This window comes from Ursus maritimus, unplaced genomic scaffold (genome assembly GCF_017311325.1).
Source record: "Ursus maritimus isolate PB19 unplaced genomic scaffold, ASM1731132v1 scaffold_35, whole genome shotgun sequence".
Taxonomy (NCBI): domain Eukaryota; kingdom Metazoa; phylum Chordata; class Mammalia; order Carnivora; family Ursidae; genus Ursus; species Ursus maritimus.
Genome location: NW_024426119.1, coordinates 6,726,206 through 6,743,628, shown reverse-complemented (window position 1 = coordinate 6,743,628; position 17,423 = coordinate 6,726,206). Strand labels below are relative to the sequence as shown.

General features: G+C 53.3%; 1 protein-coding gene across 1 annotated transcript in view; it reads left to right on the top strand.

Annotated features, from left to right (window-relative positions):
* The window catches only part of BMF (Bcl2 modifying factor), a 21,881-nt gene extending 5,515 nt beyond the window's left edge, over positions 1 to 16,366 (top strand). Inside the window, 1 exon segment of the mRNA XM_040620452.1 lies at positions 12,356 to 16,366. Within this exon segment, the coding sequence (XP_040476386.1) occupies positions 12,356 to 12,457 (102 nt within the window). The 3' untranslated portion in view covers positions 12,458 to 16,366.
* Positions 16,367 to 17,423: the final 1,057 nt, after the last annotated feature.

The following is a 17,423-nucleotide window of genomic DNA, read 5'->3' as shown; positions in this document are numbered from 1 at the left end:
CTTCAACCTGCTATCGCATGAAAAATAACTTGTGGTCAAGCATAGCTTGGTAAATAAAGACAGAAGGCTGGCAAGTTCCCCCCCACATGTCACTTTTGCCCTGGCACTGCCTGTGAATGGAGGAGGCTAGCACCATTTCCTCCCTCTGAGCATCAGCTTTTATGTGCTTGGGCAGCAGGCAGGTCAGGCTGTCCAAATGTGGCAGCGTGCCTGATAAAGGCCTCCGGCCCCAGGTCTCAGCCAGGAGCGTTAGGCACGGGGTGGATGGTGCAGTTGTGGAGAATGCTGAGATGTGGGCCCTCTGTCTTTGCAGGCAACGCAGGCTACCGGCTCCCTCTCCCTGCCAGTTTCCCTGCAGGCTTGCCCCTTGGGGAGCAGCCCCCAGAAGGGCCGTGGCAACATCGAGCAGAGGTACAGATTGCCCGAAAGCTTCAGTGCATTGCAGACCAGTTCCACCGGCTTCACATGCAGCAAGTAGGCATGGGGGTGTTGGGATGGGGTGGGGGTGGGGAGTCTGCTGGGGCTGGGGGAGGCTAGGACCTGCCTCAGCCACTCGGTCTCTGCCAGGCTCCAAGGATATGGTCCCAGAGTTTTGGCCTCGGCTATTGTGATTCCCGTGAACTGAATGGGCCCAACTGGCTGAGCACTCTTGCTATCGCTGAGCTCCAAGTTGGTTGTCTGCCCTCTCTCAGCTCAGGCTTGCTAAGAGCGGTTTGTCCAGCGGTTTGTCAGGAAATGCTACCATCTCTCCTGGGAAATGGAGTGGCTTTCTGCAGCCTCATTTGACACACTGTGTCTGCTTGAGGCCGTCTTGGGAGATTGTCCCTCCCAGACCCCAGGGCAAGATTTTCAGGGTGCCACAGTGACACTGGACAGTTGGGGGGTGCCTGACTGAGGTGCAGTGGGAACCGGGCAACCAAGGCTCAGGGCTGGGCCTGAGTGGGGGAAAGTGGTGGAACCGGTTGTAACCTGACACTTTCCAGCTGGGGAGGCTGCTCCTCATTGTCTCTGTCTGGGAACCGGGACCTGGGACTCTGGAGAGTGTACCTCCGAGAGTCTCTCCAGACTGGCGGCCGGGCGCTTGGCCGGCAGCCTGGCACCAGCCCCGCCGGGGCGGAGCATCGCGTGTCAGTCGAGCATGTGGCAGAGTCCATCAACAAAGGCGGCGGCTGGCAGGCTCGTGCTGCAGGATGTGGACTCACTCTGAATCTGGATTTCTGTCTCTTGGCCTCCTTCCTGCCCATTCACTCTAGCCTGGTTGTACAGGTCTATGGCTGAGACCCACTCACAGCTTGCAATCCCGGTGCCAGAGCTGCTGGAGGACACAGTGGCTGTGGGTCTCCTAGATTAATCTAGAGGACTGTCTGGAAGGCAGCTTTCTTCATTCCCAATAGACCTGATCTCTCTCAACCGTTGTTTCCCAGAATATTCCTCCATCCATTGGTGAGCCCCGGTAGGCTTGGCAGCAGGCTGGGAGGACAGGACTAGAACATAGCCCAGGGCCCTTTCTTGATGACTCAGTCCTAAACGGGAGGAGACTGCCCTCATCCCAAGGTCTGACCCTGCTCTTTGCTGCTTGGCATCATGTCCCTCAGTGCGGGGCTGCCTTTTTGAGGCTATCGTTCAGCCATCAGCCAGAGCCACCCCAGCCTGGGAGGAGGGGCAGAGCAGCAGAGCCAAAGGAGAACCATGGGAGAGCCTCCCGTGCAGTGCTCTGCACCTCACCCCATACTGACTCCTGAGTTCCCTGTGTCTCTGTGTCCCTCACGCTCCTGCCTGCTGTCTACTCCCACCTCACAGTGGCAGGAGGCTGGTCAGCTAAGCCTTTCTAGCCCAGAGCTGGTTTCTCCAAATTTTCCATTACGGAGAGCCAGGCTTTTTGTCCGTGGAATCCTCTTGCCTTTAACCCCGTCCTCCCCGCTAACCCTGCTCACAGACCTTGTCCAGGAGCTTGTCCTGCAGGACGGGCTGGGATAATGGCCGCAGGCAGACGGAGCACCAGCTTGCAGTGGAACTTTCAGCAGCTAGCTTTAAGAAGTGAGTCGCCAGGCTTTTTGTCCGTGGAATCCTCTTGCCTTTAACCCCGTCCTCCCCGCTAACCCTGCTCACAGACCTTGTCCAGGAGCTTGTCCTGCAGGACGGGCTGGGATAATGGCCGCAGGCAGACGGAGCACCAGCTTGCAGTGGAACTTTCAGCAGCTAGCTTTAAGAAGTGAGTCATTTTCTGACCTTGATTATTACATAAACCACAGTCTAATATTTCGTTATCTGGAAAGTACTGTTGTGACTCCTCCATTATTTTATTTTATTTTATTTTATTTTATTTTATTTTATTTTATTTCCCTATTCCCTTCCTTGGCGGGCAGGGACACTGTGGTACTAGGAAGGAAGTGGTTTGGGATTAAGTCTCTAGGCTTTGAGTCCAAAGTCAGAAGGCCCAGGTTGAATACCAGCTCTGCCACCCACTAGCCATCAGGAAGGCACTTGACCTTCTCAAGTCTCGCTCCTCTTCTGTAAATTAGAGCTAATACCACAGAATTTTATTGTGAAGATTAAGTGAGAAAATACCATTTAGAGTTCCGGGTACACAGTAGGTATTCTTTAATGCGTATTTCCTGTTGTCTGCCTATAAGCCTGATCATTCCTCACATTTGTTCTTGTCAGTTCACCATGCATTTCCCCCCCCTCCCATCAGGCTGATCCCTTAGCAGAGCTGCCTCCCCTGAGCTCTCCTCCACCTGCCCTGCACGGAGAAATGAGTCCACGCTGCTCATCTGTGGGCCTCGGCCCTTATGTATTTCTCCTCAAAGAATGATGGTCATCCCCCATCATTATAGGCCAAGTTTAGGGAGCCAGGAAACACAACCCAAGAGGCAGTAAGGTGTTGAGAGGGCTCGGCCATTTCCTTTCCTCTCAGATCTGGGATGGTGTCCCAGGGCCCGACCATGGCCATTGGTCCCTGAGTCCTGTAGGGGGTTTGAGTGTCCACTTTTGGTGCCTAGTTATGAATGGACTTCAGTTATTCTTTTTCTGTGCAGGGGAAAACTTCTTCCTAGGAGATGAAGAGCACAGCGGGTAGGGGTACCATGATGGGGTAGTACGTTGTAGGATAGCATTATGGCAAATTGAGTGCATCAACATGACCCCCAGTTTGAAAGGTTGCAAATTCCATGTGATGTTGGCTCTCAATTTTTGCCGGCCACATACTTCCTAAGGAGCGTGCAGGGTGGGGGTCTAGCCCGGTTACCCGAGTGATCAGTTCAGGGTGGCTCCTCTGAATGGAAAGGCAAGGATTTGAAGGCAGAAGATCCATGTCAGTGAGGTGCTTTTTGTGGGCTCTTTGGGTCTCCAAAGCAGCAAGAGAGTTGGAGGCCGGGCGCTTGGAGATAAAAACCTTTCCCACCCTGGTCACATGCCCCGCCTTCCTTTGACTGGGTCAGGAGTGGAATGTTCCCCTCTTTTTTTTTTTTTTTAAGATTTTATTTATTTATTTGAGAGAGAGAAAGAGGGGAGGGGCAGCGGAGGAGGGAGAGGGACAAGCAGGCTCTGTTCTGGGCGCCGAGCCCAAGGCAGGTCCAATCTCACAAACCGAGATCATGACCTGAGCCGAAATCAGGAGTCAGACGCTCAACCGACTGAGCCACCCAGATGCCCCTGGAGTGTTTCCCTCTTTGTTCCTCTGCAGCAGGTGACCTGCGGTGATCTGCTGACCAGGGCCTGCCTTGCCTCGGGCTCTGTGAAGGTGCCCTGGTGTTTCTGGGTCTGTCCAGCTTCTGCAGTGAAGAGGAGGTGCGGGTTTGCTTCCTCACTGTGTGCACGGGCTGCTGGGGTTAGAAGGTGTGGGTTCTAGTTTCTTTCCATTCCCCCTGCCATGGTCTCCTCCAGCAGGGGCCTAAGAATGGACAGTAGCTGCTGTCCCCTCTTCTTAGGCATGTATCCTATCCCAATGGCACCATCTTGAAATTTGTGGGGAGTATTTCTGGGAAATGTTAAGAAGCCAAGAATCCTCAAAAAAACAGGAGCCACTGTAGAGCATTGAGTGAGTAAAGCTATAAGAGCATTGGATTCTTTGAGTTGGAAATGGCTTTTTCACTTGGACCAGGAGTGGCTTCATTCAGAAGAGTCAGATTTGGAAATTCCCTGAGTAGTAATTAGACTTTCTGGAAAATGAAATGTGAGGAAAATGTTAGCCACTCACCAAAAACTATCTTTTGTTGCAATATCACAGAAAGAGTCATAGACTTAAAGGCAGACCTGGGTTCGAATTTCTACCTCTGTCACTTAGGAGTTCTCTGTCCATAGGCAAATCTTTTAACTTCTCGGAGCCTCAATTTCTGATACTTACCTAGCAGAGCAGATGGGAGAGCCCAGTAGAGATCATAATACATATAACTACTAAGCTGTGGGCAGTTTAACACTTTGAGAAATGTGCCAGAAGATGATTGTAGGATTTTGCTTGGACCTGTCTTTATAGTTCTCAGGGAGCTCACTTGGAAGTTGTACCCAGAGTGGTGTTTACATCTGCCAACAGCCTGGATCCTTTGTTCAGGGGGCCCTTGACTGCTTCCTGACCCTTTGGGATGCCCTCCTTGTTGCTGAGTGGTTTGGGGGGCTCAGACTGCGGCTAATGAGGTTGTTCAGGCCCTAGATGTGGCAGCCCTGGGCAGGAGCCCCAGAGATTCACCTTAGAGTGAGACTGTCTCTGTGGAGCCAGCCTCCGTTCCAGCAGTGGGAGGTCTACCTAGGGGGGTGCCTGGGGAAGAGTGAGGCTGGGGGAGGGGCTGTGGAGGGCCGCTGTGCGTGAGAGCCAGGCCGGGGCTTGGGGGCCCTGTGTTTGCTCTGTGGCTGGCTCTGTTTATATCGCTCACTATATTTAGCTTCTGAGTCATCAGCGTGGCTGACTAGAGGCCGAGTTCCCCACACAACTCTGCACCTGACTACTCTCTCTTCCAGGAGAAGGGCCTTGTAGTTCCGGATAGTTCATTCCCTCCTCACCAAGCTAGGCTTTGGGGATGGGAGTTGGCTTTTTTTTTTCCCCCTTAGGGGTGAAGGGAGGTGATGGGAGGAGGGGTTGGGAGAGGCGCTAGAAAAGAAGGGCGAAGAAAAATCTCTGGTTTGCCTTTTGATCTTGTCTGGCAACCAAGAGGGCATGTTGCATGACTAGAACGAGAACACTCAGTATATGTGGTGAGGAGGAGGGTCCAGCCTTCTTCCATGCTTAGCTTGCCTTGTCCTGGCTAGGGAACCGGCCCCAGGCAGGACAAGAACAGCCAGCTGCCAAGGTCCCAGTTTGGGAGTCAGAGCTTTGGGGTTCCTTTTCCTCAATCTTGTAGGCCCCTCAGCAGATCTGCCACTCCTCAGTCCCCTCACTCCCTCACCTTCCACCGGAGCACACACGCCAGGATTCCTTCCTGATTCTTCCAACTTCTTAAGAAGTTGTCCAGTATGGGGCGCCTGGGTGGCTCAGTCGTTAAGCGTCTGCCTTCGGCTCAGGGCGTGATCCCGGCGTTCTGGGATCGAGCCCCACATCAGGCTCCTCCGCTGGGAGCCTGATTCTTCCTCAATAAATAAATAAATAAATAAATAAATAAATAAATAAATAAATAAAGTTGTCCAGTAGTTTGATGGAGCAGTTCTCAGGCTGAGGGAGCCAGAGCCATTCCTGGGAAGCTGGGGGAAGGGCCCCAGTAGTTCCAGCCTCCAGAGGTTGTGGGGGTGCAGCACGAGGCTCTGGGGATATGGTAGTGCACACAGCCCTGTCCCCCAGCCCCCAGTGGCCTGCAGCTGCATTAGAGGGAACCCTGCTGTCTTCCACTGAGAGCCGGCCGGCCCCAGGCTACCCCTTCTTCCCCGAGGAAGTGATTGGTGTTGCCATCGTGGCAGCCAGTGTTGGCACTGCTGGCTGCACCGAGAAAGCTCTTGGCAAGGGGTATTTTTTTCCTTTTCCGTTTTGCCACATTGCTTGTTCCTCTAGCATCTGGGTCAGAAGCCTTCTCAGGGCATATTTTTTTCCTTTTCCGTTTTGCCACATTGCTTGTTCCTCTAGCATCTGGGTCAGAAGCCTTCTCAGGGCAGTGGGCCACTGGACCCAAGGGGCTGCCCTGTGCGTTTCAATCCCTTGCTCAGCTTGGCAGCCTGGGATTCTGAGCCCAGCTGCCTCTAGCCGTCTTGGCCCATCTCAGAGTGGAAAGTCAGGGATTTCCCCAGGACTTCGTAAGTCTGTTCAGAAGATAGCACTCCTGGGGCAGGCGCTCTGAGGGAGAGGATGTTGAGGGAAGTGCTCGGCGAGGTTAAATGGGGCGCAGGTTTCCTGGTCCTCGCCATGGGGAGCGAGCTGCTCGCGCAGTGACCAGGCCCATTGCTTTACGCGGATGTTCCTCACTGGATCGCCACAGCAACCTCGGACCTCTGGACCCCGTTATCCCCGTTTTGTAGGACACTGAGGCTCAGAAGGGAGACGCTGTAAGTGGCTGCGTTGGGAGCCATACGGATCCGACTGATCCTAAAACTATGGTCTTCCCACCACCCGTCTCCGCTTCCAGGCACCCCCTGGAAGAGAGGAGCCCGAGGGAGCGCCCACTCACTGCCCTGACCAGCCTCTCCCTCCCGTAAAACTTAACTTCTATGCTCTTGTTGTCTTCCGTTCAGATTGTAAAATAATTGAGGGCAATGGCATCTTGCTCATCTTTGTGTCCTTCATAAGTCTTAGCCTGGTTGGGTGCTTGATAAAAGCTGGCTGAATTGAACAAAAACATCTCAACTTCTCTCAAGTGAAATGTTCCTGAAGTCTCTCTTATCTCTGTGTTCCTGTTCTCGGTGGCGAGAACCAGGGTGAGTTTAGGCTATGATGGCCAAAGGCAGGAGATGGGAAAACATCATTCTGGAGAGTGTGTTTCTCCCTGCAAAACAGGATATAGGAAATTCTGCATTTTAAAGAAACCGAGTGTGATTTCTGAACATGATCTGAAGTTATCATTTCAGAGCAGTTTTAGCTGTATTTCTGTTTGATCTTCTGTGAGCTCTGCCTCTGGAAGGTTTATTTTTTCAGGTCCACAGCATCCTTACTAAGTAGTTAATGATCTGGAAACAATGTCTTTAAACGTACTAGGGGAGCAGTTCAGTGGCGATTCTCTTTGAAAAGTTCGTGCTACTTGCCGTGATGTGAATGCACACACTGTAATATTTTAGTGGAAAAACATAGCTCGGGAGTCAGAAGTGGGGTCTGAAATAACCCCCCTCCCAACTAACGTGCTTGGGGGAAGGTTTCCGAGCCTTTGCTTCCCACATCTATAAAATGGGATTGATAATACGTGTCCTTCCTGTGTTCCAGATCTTTGTGAAGAGGAAATGGGGAGATCAGAAGGCACTCTGAGTATGAGATATAAATTGCTGTCTGTTTGGTAAATCGGCAGGGTTCTTTTCAAGCAGGGCCACAGCGTAGGCTTGCTTCTTCCTCTAGTTCTTTGGGGGTGAACTAGCTTTTGCAGGAGCATCTGGAACACGGGTGACACACAAAAGCCCCCAGAGGGTGTGAATTGGATCCAAAGGGAGAGAGGCAGAGGGAGATTCTTATCCGGAGAGGGGAGGGAACACTCTTTGTGCTGAGGGCAGAGGCCACGTGGGATGAAACAGAGTTTGATTTGTGTAATCCAACCTTGTCAGACACCACAGCCAGCTCTTTAAAAAAAAAAGAAGAAGAAGAAGAAGAAGAAGAAAGTCTTTTACTAGTTGGGCCTCTCCCCAGGCAAGAGGCTGATACTATCACATCAAGTACAATCTTAAGACCTGGCCAGGCATCAGTTGTTCCTGGCCTCAGACAAGTAGGTTATCTTGCAAGGCTGACTTTTCTGTAGTGGGTCCAGCGTGCACTTGCTGAGTACCTACTGTGTGCCCCTGCATGTTGCCGTGACACAGGACATGTGGCTGTGCGTTCAGTTGCCATGCCTTGTACACAGTGGGGGTGACTCGAACCGTTGTCAGATGATTGCCTTCATCCCCTGACCACAGCAAGAAAGTGGGATGGAGAAGGAAGAGCCCTAGGTCTCTCATGCCTGTCTGTGCTCTCTTAACTGAAGGGGGTATTTTTATCCACCATGTGGGATCCCGTTCCCTTGGGGCATTCACCTCTATTTTTCTCCCCCCATGCCTTGGTCCTACCCTCTACACTCTCAATTTGAGGCCGTCTGGTGTAAGCTTCAATTCCCAGCAGTTTCCCCTCCCATACCTCAATCCCCTATCCCTAAGGGCACCCGGACTGTGCATTCTTGGAACCCCCACTTTCTGCAGGTTGCCAGCCTTAGAAGCGTGCTCAAGCTGAGTCTGGGAATGCTGGGCCCTGCTCTGGGGGGTCGCACTCCCTGAGCTCAGGTGCTGTGCTCAGGGCTGTGCCAAGTGCCTGAGTATCGGAGGCCAAGCATGCTCGTTCCTGCTTCCCCCTTGCTCCCCCTTGCTCCTCCGCCCCTTCTGCTGGAAGGATCCACGTTCCCTGGCGTTTTGGTGTCTCTGTGTACCTCATCCTGTACAGTGAACGTGAATCTCCTTCCTCCTTACTCTTCCTCTCACCAGCCTCCCTTCATGTCCTTTGTCTTTCCTTTCTGGTCAGGCCCTTTTGTGTCATTTTCTTTTTAATATTGTGTTTATTGTTGTTCTCATGATCAGGGCATTCTTTGATAGTTTTGGTGCGAGGCAGCTTGGTTTCTTTTCAGAAGAGGGCCTTTTGGGGGGCTGCCCTGTGGCAAGAGAAGGCTCAGCGGAATTCGTGTGACGTCTGCTTGTGCCCAGAGCTGGGGCTACTGAGGCTGAGGACTGGTTACCGGGGCCTGCGCGTGCTGGGCTCACGCAGCCAGCTTAACTCTGTAGGAGGCCGCCTGGTCTCCAGGCCCACCCAGACCTTCCAACAGGCTGGCTGGAGTCAGCTGTTGGAACTCGGAGTTGTAATCCTGAAGGTAATTGTGGACGACAAACTTCACATCACAAACCTTAGGGTCGGAAAGCACCTCAGGGGTTTCCAGATGCCTGTCTGTGGCCTGGCTGCCTCAGACCCACCTGGGCAGCGTTTCCCTCGGGCTTGGCCAAGTCATTATTCTGATGGGAAGAGATCTAAAGAGACTGAAAAAAATACCAAATCATGAAGCGTTTTCTTCCAGGCCGTAGGATCGCGAGTGATTTTATTTTCTTCTCTCTCCTTTCTTGTATTTTCCAATTTTTCTACAGTTAACATGTATTACTTTGGTGACTCAAATATACAATAAATGTTACTTCTGATTTAAAAAATGTCACCCTGGGGCACCTGGCTGGCTCAGTCGGTGGAGCGGGTGTCTCTTGATCTTGGAGTTGTGAGCTCGAGCCCCACGTGAGGTGTAGAGATTACTTTAAAAAAATACAGTCTTAAAAATAAATAAAAGACAATAAAAAAATGTCACCCAGAGAGTTTGTTCAATGTACAAATTCCTGGACGGCTTCCCTGGAGAGTCGGACCCAGTTGGTCTGGGCAGAGCCCTGGGACTCATTATTTATCCCAGCACGTCAGTGGGTTCTGTGATGCAGTCAGGTTTGGGAACCACTGTGCCTGCATTTCTCTTATAAGGGAAGTGAGGACTCACGGGCAGGCCGGCGGGAAACCCCTGCCTACAGCCCCGTCCTCTGGTTCCTGGCCCAGGGAGCCTTCCTTGCCGACCCGTGTACCCCGAGGCCTGTCACCGGCAGAAGCTGGGACTTGGGTCCTTCCTGACGGTGGGCCTGTATGTCCTGCCTCCTGCACCTGGGCCTGCCTGCATCTCCCAACAAGACCTCAGCCTTCCAACTCTGACAGCACTCTGGCCCGTAACTGCTTCTGGCTCCCCCAGCACCCCAAATGATGGGAGTGAGGGTGCTGCATTGCCTCATCGCCAGACACCTCAGGGCCCAGGAAGTCACCCAGGCAGCAGGCAGCCTCCATTAGGGGCATTTGGGGAAAGACCGAGGCATCCAGAAATGGGATTGGCCCAGGCCCCAGATCATAGAATTGTGATCTCCCTTCCTTGGCCATTGAGCTGTTTTGATATAATTTAGAGAAGGGGACGAGAGAGGGTCTGCTTTGGCATAAAGAAAGGTGTATGGCGGCGCTCAGAGAATGATGATAATGGGTAAGGACAGTGCTCTAGGGCCAGGGGGTCTGGATTCAGTCCAGTCCCTGCCACTTAGGAGCCATGTAGCCAAGTTCTCGAACTCTTTCAATATTCTCATCTGTAAAATGGGAATGATGATATATAACAATCTCATAGGGCTGCGGAGAAGGGCCAGAGGAGTTTCATGTGTCTCCAGGTCACCTGGGGATCTCGTTAAAAACGCCCATTCTGATCCAGTGGCTCTGCATTTCTAGTAAGCTCCCAGTGGCTGCTGAGGCTGCTGGCCTATGGACCCCACTTTGAGAAGCAAAGATGTAGAACGCTCAGAACAGAGCCTGGCACACTCAATGTTACTATTCTTGTCCTGACTGTGGTTGTTATTGTTACTTGGCCTTTTCAAACAGGCACCTGAGGAGACTTGGAATTCCAGCAGACTGGCCTCTCCGGGGACCGGTCTTTTCCTGGATTTTCCTCCTACTCTGCCACATGACCTTTGCACCTGTCCTGGGCAGCAGCTGGGGGAAGAAGCAGGAGGAGGGGTGCCCTGGCCAGCTGCTGCAGGCAGGCCCGAGCCTTCAGGTTTTGCAGCTGAGTCCGTTTTCACGCTGCTTTACTCTAACCAGATTTTGTTAAGCCGGCTGTGTTTCCTCTTTTTACTCATCTTTGTTTACAAAACACAAGGAAGCCATCAGTCTCCTGCGCAGTCTGCCAGGACTCCTCTGTGGCACACCCCGATTTCCCCTCCTGGCAGTAGCCAGGACTCCAGCTTTCTGGGTGGTTTTCCAGCCTCCCTTGCTCCTGAGGGGGCGTTCTGTTCACCTGTCTCGGAAGGGCCCTGGGGTCAGCCTCTGTCCACAGGTCACCTCTCTCCCCTTAGTGGCCCAAGGCGGGGGTGGAGTGGGGACCTTCACAGTCGCCTGGGGCTAAGTCCGGGAGGCCAGGGCCAGAACCGCCCACAAAACTCTGAGGGTGCGGGAGACCTGGGCTCACTTTCCATTCTGCCCCTGACTTAGCCTGTCCTCTTCATCGGAGAGGTAGGAGCTGAGCCAGTGATTAAAGACAGCCCAAGAGGGGCCCCTGCTCTGCTGTCACTGCACGTGGACGCACTCACCGCAGGGCCACTGCAGTGATCCCGGTCCAGCTCCTGCTGGCTTTTCCCTGCAAGCTAGCTTTTTATTCCCCTCTCTACCGAGGACCCCCGTGGAGAGGGCCCCAATCCAGTCCTCCTGCCCTGGCAGACAAAGAGAGAACAAAGACCGCCTCTTCCAGCACCCCAGTCCCCTCGGGGCCTCTGCTGGCCCCTGGGAAAGGGTACCTGTGTGGGCGGGGCCGGAGCCCCAGTCCTGTGAGCCACTGACCCCTGACCTTTGCCCCCAGCTTCCCTGCCTGACAGTAGGACCTGGGATAACCTCCAGAGAGTAGTGTGCATTCTTTGTTTTTGTTTTGTTTTCAAGTATGTTCTTGCTTAACGTTTAATTGGCTCCAGTCAGTAGGAAAGCGCTCCAAGAGGGATTATTTATGGCTTACTGTCAAGAGCAGCTATAAAAAGGGCAGCACTGAGCTGGAGATGCTGGGAAGGGAGAGAGGGCGGGTGCGTGTGTGTGTGTGTGTGTGTGTGTGTGTGTGTGCACGTGCGCGCAAGCGCCCGCGTGCGTGTGTCTGTGTGTGTGTGCGTGTTTGCACTGGATGAAATCAGATTTTTGCTGCCTCAGCAGTGTGGTTTAAATTGAAGATTAACCCTTTGACCTTCACAGTGTCAAATCACTTGCAGATGGAGGCTCCCCCCCTTTCCCCCTTGTTCTCTGTGTTACTTTGGAGTTGGGGGAGCAAGGGGGGCACTTCTTCTCTTTCTTTCTGAAGAAAGTTTGTTGTTCATGCAGCTGAGGTTTGAGGGGCTCAGGAGCCAATCTGATTAAAAGCAGCACTTGGCTAAACTCTGGAAAATCCTGCAAGCAGGGGAAAAAGTTTAATCCTCTTGTGCACAGTGCGTAAAGAGCCTGGTCTTTTCTTTTTAATGTTAAAACTGCAGTTGTTTTCGGAGAACTCAACTATCTCCCCCTCGTCGCCACCATTCTTCTCATCCCCCCCAATTCCCGCCTCCTCTCCCCAGTTTGCTGTCCTGATGGGATTAAAGTACTGCCCCCAGACACGCTGATCTGAACTTTTATCGGGAATGATAAGGACTCGGGAGTCGTGGAGGCTACAGGCTACGTTTAGGAGTTAACATTGATTTTTTTTCTCCTTTTCAGCACCAGCAAAACCAAAATCGAGTGTGGTGGCAGATCCTGCTCTTCTTACACAACCTCGCTTTGAACGCAGATGAGAACAGGGATGGGGCAGGTCCCAGGTGAGGCTGGGCTGCCCTCTTCATAACGGGCCACCAGAGGAAGGACATCGGCGAGGACTGACACTGTGTCTTGTGAAGTTTATTCATTGCTGTTTTGCGTTTGCATTTGCAAAGTTTCTCTCTGTGTACATACGACATACCCCAAGCCGGACCTCTTTCCCTGTTCAGGACCTCGACCGGGAATGAGGGCCTTTGTCAAACACTGTGGAAGTAGAGGCTGATGGGTCTGTGATGTGGGGCCTCCCAGGGCTCTGACAAGTCGAGTCTTCAGCGAGCGGTTGTTGAAGATGACCAAATAGTGATATCCTCCAGCGAGTGGACTGTAGTTTTCCCACAGGGGCTTGGTTAAGAAATAGGAGACTGGATTAGACTTCTGGTCCGCCAACGCCATCAGCCTTCCACTGCGGACGGACGGCCCGAGATCTGCCAGTCACACTGCTTGAACCCCCCCAGGGCCTCGGCCAGGGGCTTTCCAGCTGAGCATGGCAACTTCTGCTAGGCCAGTCAGCCAGCTCCGTATCTGGGTTCTCCTTCGGCCCAGCCAGTGCCTGCCCCAAGGGCTCAGGGAATCTTGCCCAGCCCGTCATCTCCAGCAGACCTCAGGGAGGGTTGGGTTTCTCCATGGACCCCTCAAACGTGCCGCAAAATGAACCAAACTTCTGGGTAGGCCTCGAGTCTTACTTGCTCCCACTCAGAGGCCCCAGGACTGGTCCTGAGGTGCAGAACCCCTGGCACCTCTGGCTGCCTGGGACTGGCTGGGTGTCCACCATGGATGAGCCAAACAGCCAAGGAACGTGCCATAACCAGCAGCTTGTGCCTTCGTCAGCTCTTCTTTCAAAAGACCCAGCCAACAGACCGCTTTCCTCCCCCGAGGATCAGCAGGAAGGGGCAGGATTACAGAGGGGCTGGGAAATGTGGTGGCCATCCCACCTGTGGGAGCCAGCCCCAGAGGAACCCAGACCCCTTGGTTTCCTTGGAAACAACATACCTCCTCCCGTTTATCCCCATTCCTTTTTCACACCTAGTGGGATACAGGAAGAAGCCAGCACAGTGGCTTTGTCAGCTGAAACGTGTCTTTTAGAGTAACAGACAATGATTAGAGTGTGGAACCGTCAAAGCTGGGTACACATTTCCGGGCCTCCTTCAGCTTCCAGCTAGGCCAGAAGGGCGTGCTCTGGAGCTCAGCAGGGTCACAGCTGCCTCTGAACTTCCCTTCTCTCCCTGCTGTGGCACTAATGGAGAGAATTTAAAGCAGTCAGGCTGGCAGCTCTGATAGCAGATGCGGGGAATCTGAAAAGACACAGAGAATCTGTTAACCAGACACGTAGAAATTAAATTATAATTTTTGCATATGTAAGAAAAGATACCATTGGTGCTAACACGAAGCAAGGCCCAAAGAAATGGTGGCTTCCCTGGGCAGAGAAGACCTCAGGGCTACCCAAGGAAATTGGAGGAGTCCAAGGAGACTCTCAAATCTAAACAGGCCCAAGCTTCTCCGGTTCTACAGAGAGGAGGTCTTCAGGAAGCATTAATCTACTGGATATACAGTTGGGCAGGTTGTTCACTGCACAAGGGCACCTGCAGAAGAAGGTAATGGAACTAAAATCCAGCTCATGCTCTGCCCAGCTAGGCTATATGCCCTAGTTTGGGGCTACGTCTGCTCAGAGGAAGGGGTGCCCTTCCTAATTTGCACGAAGGTGCCATATGGGCTCACAGTGGCCCTGAGGTGAAGGACCTCAAACTGTACATTAGCCTTTGTTTTGTTCTGCTTGGATGTTCTGGAGGTATTACCTCTTCTTGGCTAGAATTCTATTCTCAGGGTGTGTACCATGGTTTGTCTGCTAAGAAGATGGGTTCCTGCTTACAAGGAGGAGCCCAGGGAACAGGTGAAGACCAGCTCCGGGACATGCTGACCATTGTGAAATCCAGCCTTCTTTGCGTGTCTCCATACTATTCTAGGATGTGCATTGGACATGTGCCATTTTCCCCTCTCCTGGACCAAGGCAGTGACAGACAGGCTGCTGGTGTATGCTCGAGTGGCACACAAGGACACCAGCCACTTTGAACCCCTCTTAGCGGACTTCCCACCTGAGCTGAGTGAGAGAACAAATAAATGGTCCAGGGCCTCGGTGCTGAGGCAAAGCCATCAGCTTCAGAGAGCTTGCCGGGCCCAGGCAGGATGTCCTGTGGCCTGCCCCGAGAACTGAGCCCAGAGTTTGACAAGCCCACCTAACACTGAGCCTGGGGCCGGGTGGAGGGTGGTCTGACTGCGCTGTCTCCCATCTTATGGGAAGCCAGGAACTATCTCACTATCCTAAGCAAGCTGGGGCACAATTTAAAACCTCCTCCTTCTCCCTTCCCCCCAAAACACCCAAGAGGTAAATAGCCCCAGGAAGGAGAGAGGTTCCTCCTGGCTGGCTGGTTTTAATTGGCCTAGTGATCTAGACTGGCCCCTTCCCCCTCTGCCTGGTGAGTTGGTCTGAACATTCCTCAAGTCCAGCCTCAGGAGACACATCCCTCCCTCCGGGCTCCCTTCCCCCATCCCCCACCCCTGGGAGCTTGGCTGTCTCTAGTTAGGGGGTAGAGAATCAGATTTGAAGGGAGGGAGACTCTGACCTGGCTCCTGACCTGTAACCAGCCGGAGACTTGTGGAGCTTTTGTGGTTTGCTGGGGTAAGGGGTGGGAGAGGGGCTGGAAACCTCCCTCTCATTATAGAAAAGCCCTGGAGGGAGGAAGCCTGATATTCAGGGTCAAAACAGCCCATCTAATTCAGAACCCTAGAGTTTCTGGAAGCTGGTAGACAGAACTGGGGAGAGAACCCCACCCAGGCCAGACATCTGACTCCCTCAGTGAGTTAGAGGACTCGGCCTGGCCTCTTTGCCTTTGCCTGCTTCAAAGTTTGGGCTGCTGGAGAGCTGTCCCCGTGGCCTTTTCTTGCTCAGGGCAAGGGAGAGAAAGATCACCTCCCAGCGACCTCCCCAAGCCCTGAGGGGGTGTGGGTCCGTGTCCAGAGCTTACATGTCAGGCATGCTCCAAACATTCAGAGGGGCCCAGCTGACTTGTCTCACTGTCCCTAGTGGCCCAGCCTCATCCAAGGGTGGCTCCAGCCTGGGCATGGAAAGCGGGGGGGGGGGGGGGGGTGTTGTTTGGGATGGTCCAGCCACGGCCTCCTTTGGAGGCCGGGAAGCTACTGTGCCTGTCCCGGTCAGCAAGGCGCACTCTGAGAGCTGGCAAGCTTGTGTCATTTGGTGGACTTGATGAAGAGGGTGTATGGAGAGTGGAGAGCAGGAAAAACAAGAAGACTTCTGCCTCTACGGCTCTGCGGGGCTTCTGGGAATCAATATTCAGCCTGGGCTGTGGGAAGCTGCGGGGCCCTCTGGGTGCAGGCAGATCCTTGGTGGGACACTGGACCTTGGCTGGACTTGGTCCAGGAAGGGGTTAACTTATCAGCCCATGAAGCCTCCTGGGCACACTGTGGGCAGGGGGCACCTCGGCTGGAGGGGACTTGGAGCTTTGAGGGAATAACACAGCCAAGCTCTTCCATAGAGGCACCAGCCTTGCAGGCCACAGATGCTGGGAGCTGGCACCTGGGTCTGCCCTGCCCCCCTGTATGCGTGGGTGGCCGGCGCCTCTCCCCTGCCCTGTGAGCATCCGCTCCATCCCTGGGTCCACAGGGGCTGTCAGGGGGAGACCCAGTGAGAATGTAGCATTTTGTTCAGCCCAGGTTAGCTGTCCTGGGTTCCAGGCACTCTGCCTCTGGGAGAGAGACAGGGAAAGAGAGGGAGGGGAACGGGGACCATTGTTTTTTAACCTGTACAGAATATTTGGCTTTCTGTTCTTCACATGCATATATGTGTGTGTATATTCTCCCCCATCGATTGGTACAATTTTTAATAAAACCATTTAAAGCAAAGCTGGTCTTTCTTTTTCAAGGTGTGATGAAACTCCAAGGGGATCCCTTAGGGAATTAGAGACTCCTGACTTGTTTCTGGCCGCCATCCTGACTCAGCCCCAGGCTCCCTACTTTGTCAGGACTTCCTGTCCCCTCTGGGGGTGGAGAGGAGCCCCATGCTGACATCACAGTCAGCAGCACAGGAGAGGCCCCATGAGGTGGAAAGACCCGGGCTTTGGACCCAGACCTGGATTTGGATCCGGTTCCAGCCTCCAGCACCTGAACGATCTTAGGCACATTGTGTCCCCTCTCTGGGCCTTCTGCTCTTCTCTAAGTACACGGCAGCTACTGCGCCTGGCTGCAGAATAGAGGGGAGGGGCAGCCTTGGGGACCAAAAATGCCTGGCAGCCCCTCCACCGCCCACCCTCCCCTCCCCTCCCATCAAGCTGGGCTTTGGCTTCCTTTTATCAAGGTAGCATCTCAGGAGGTATGCTAGTTGGAGGGGGCTTCTGACTGGCCTTTCTTTGTGGATTAACAAGGTGTCTGACTCAAAAGGGTAACTTAAAGCCCTTGACGGAATTCTGAAAATCCTCGGAAAAATACACTTCTGGTCCTATGAGCAGTGAGCTGCGGGCCAAAGGGCCAGCCCGCCTTATCCGTGCAGGGCCCCCCTCATTTAGGAGGCCTTCAGCCCTCCAAGGGCCAGCTTTGGACTCCAGTTCCTGCCCTCACAGACTGTGCGAGCTTGCATGTCAATCGTGCTTTACCTCTTCATTTTAAAAATTAATTTATTGATTTTATTTGAGACAGAGAGTGTGAGTTGGGGGGTGGCAGAGGGAGAGGGAGAAGCAGACTCCCCACCGAGCAGGGAATGATCCCAGGATCCCGGGATCACGAACTGAGCAGAGGGCAGATGCTTAACCCACTGAGCTGCCCAGTCGCCCCTTACCTCTTCATTTTACGGATGAGTAAACTGAGGCCCAGAAAGGGGATGTAATTTTCTGTTTGGGCTTTTTAAATAGCTGAGTCAGTCAGAGGCGGGGCTGACCCCATCCACCCAGGTTTCCATCTGGAAATT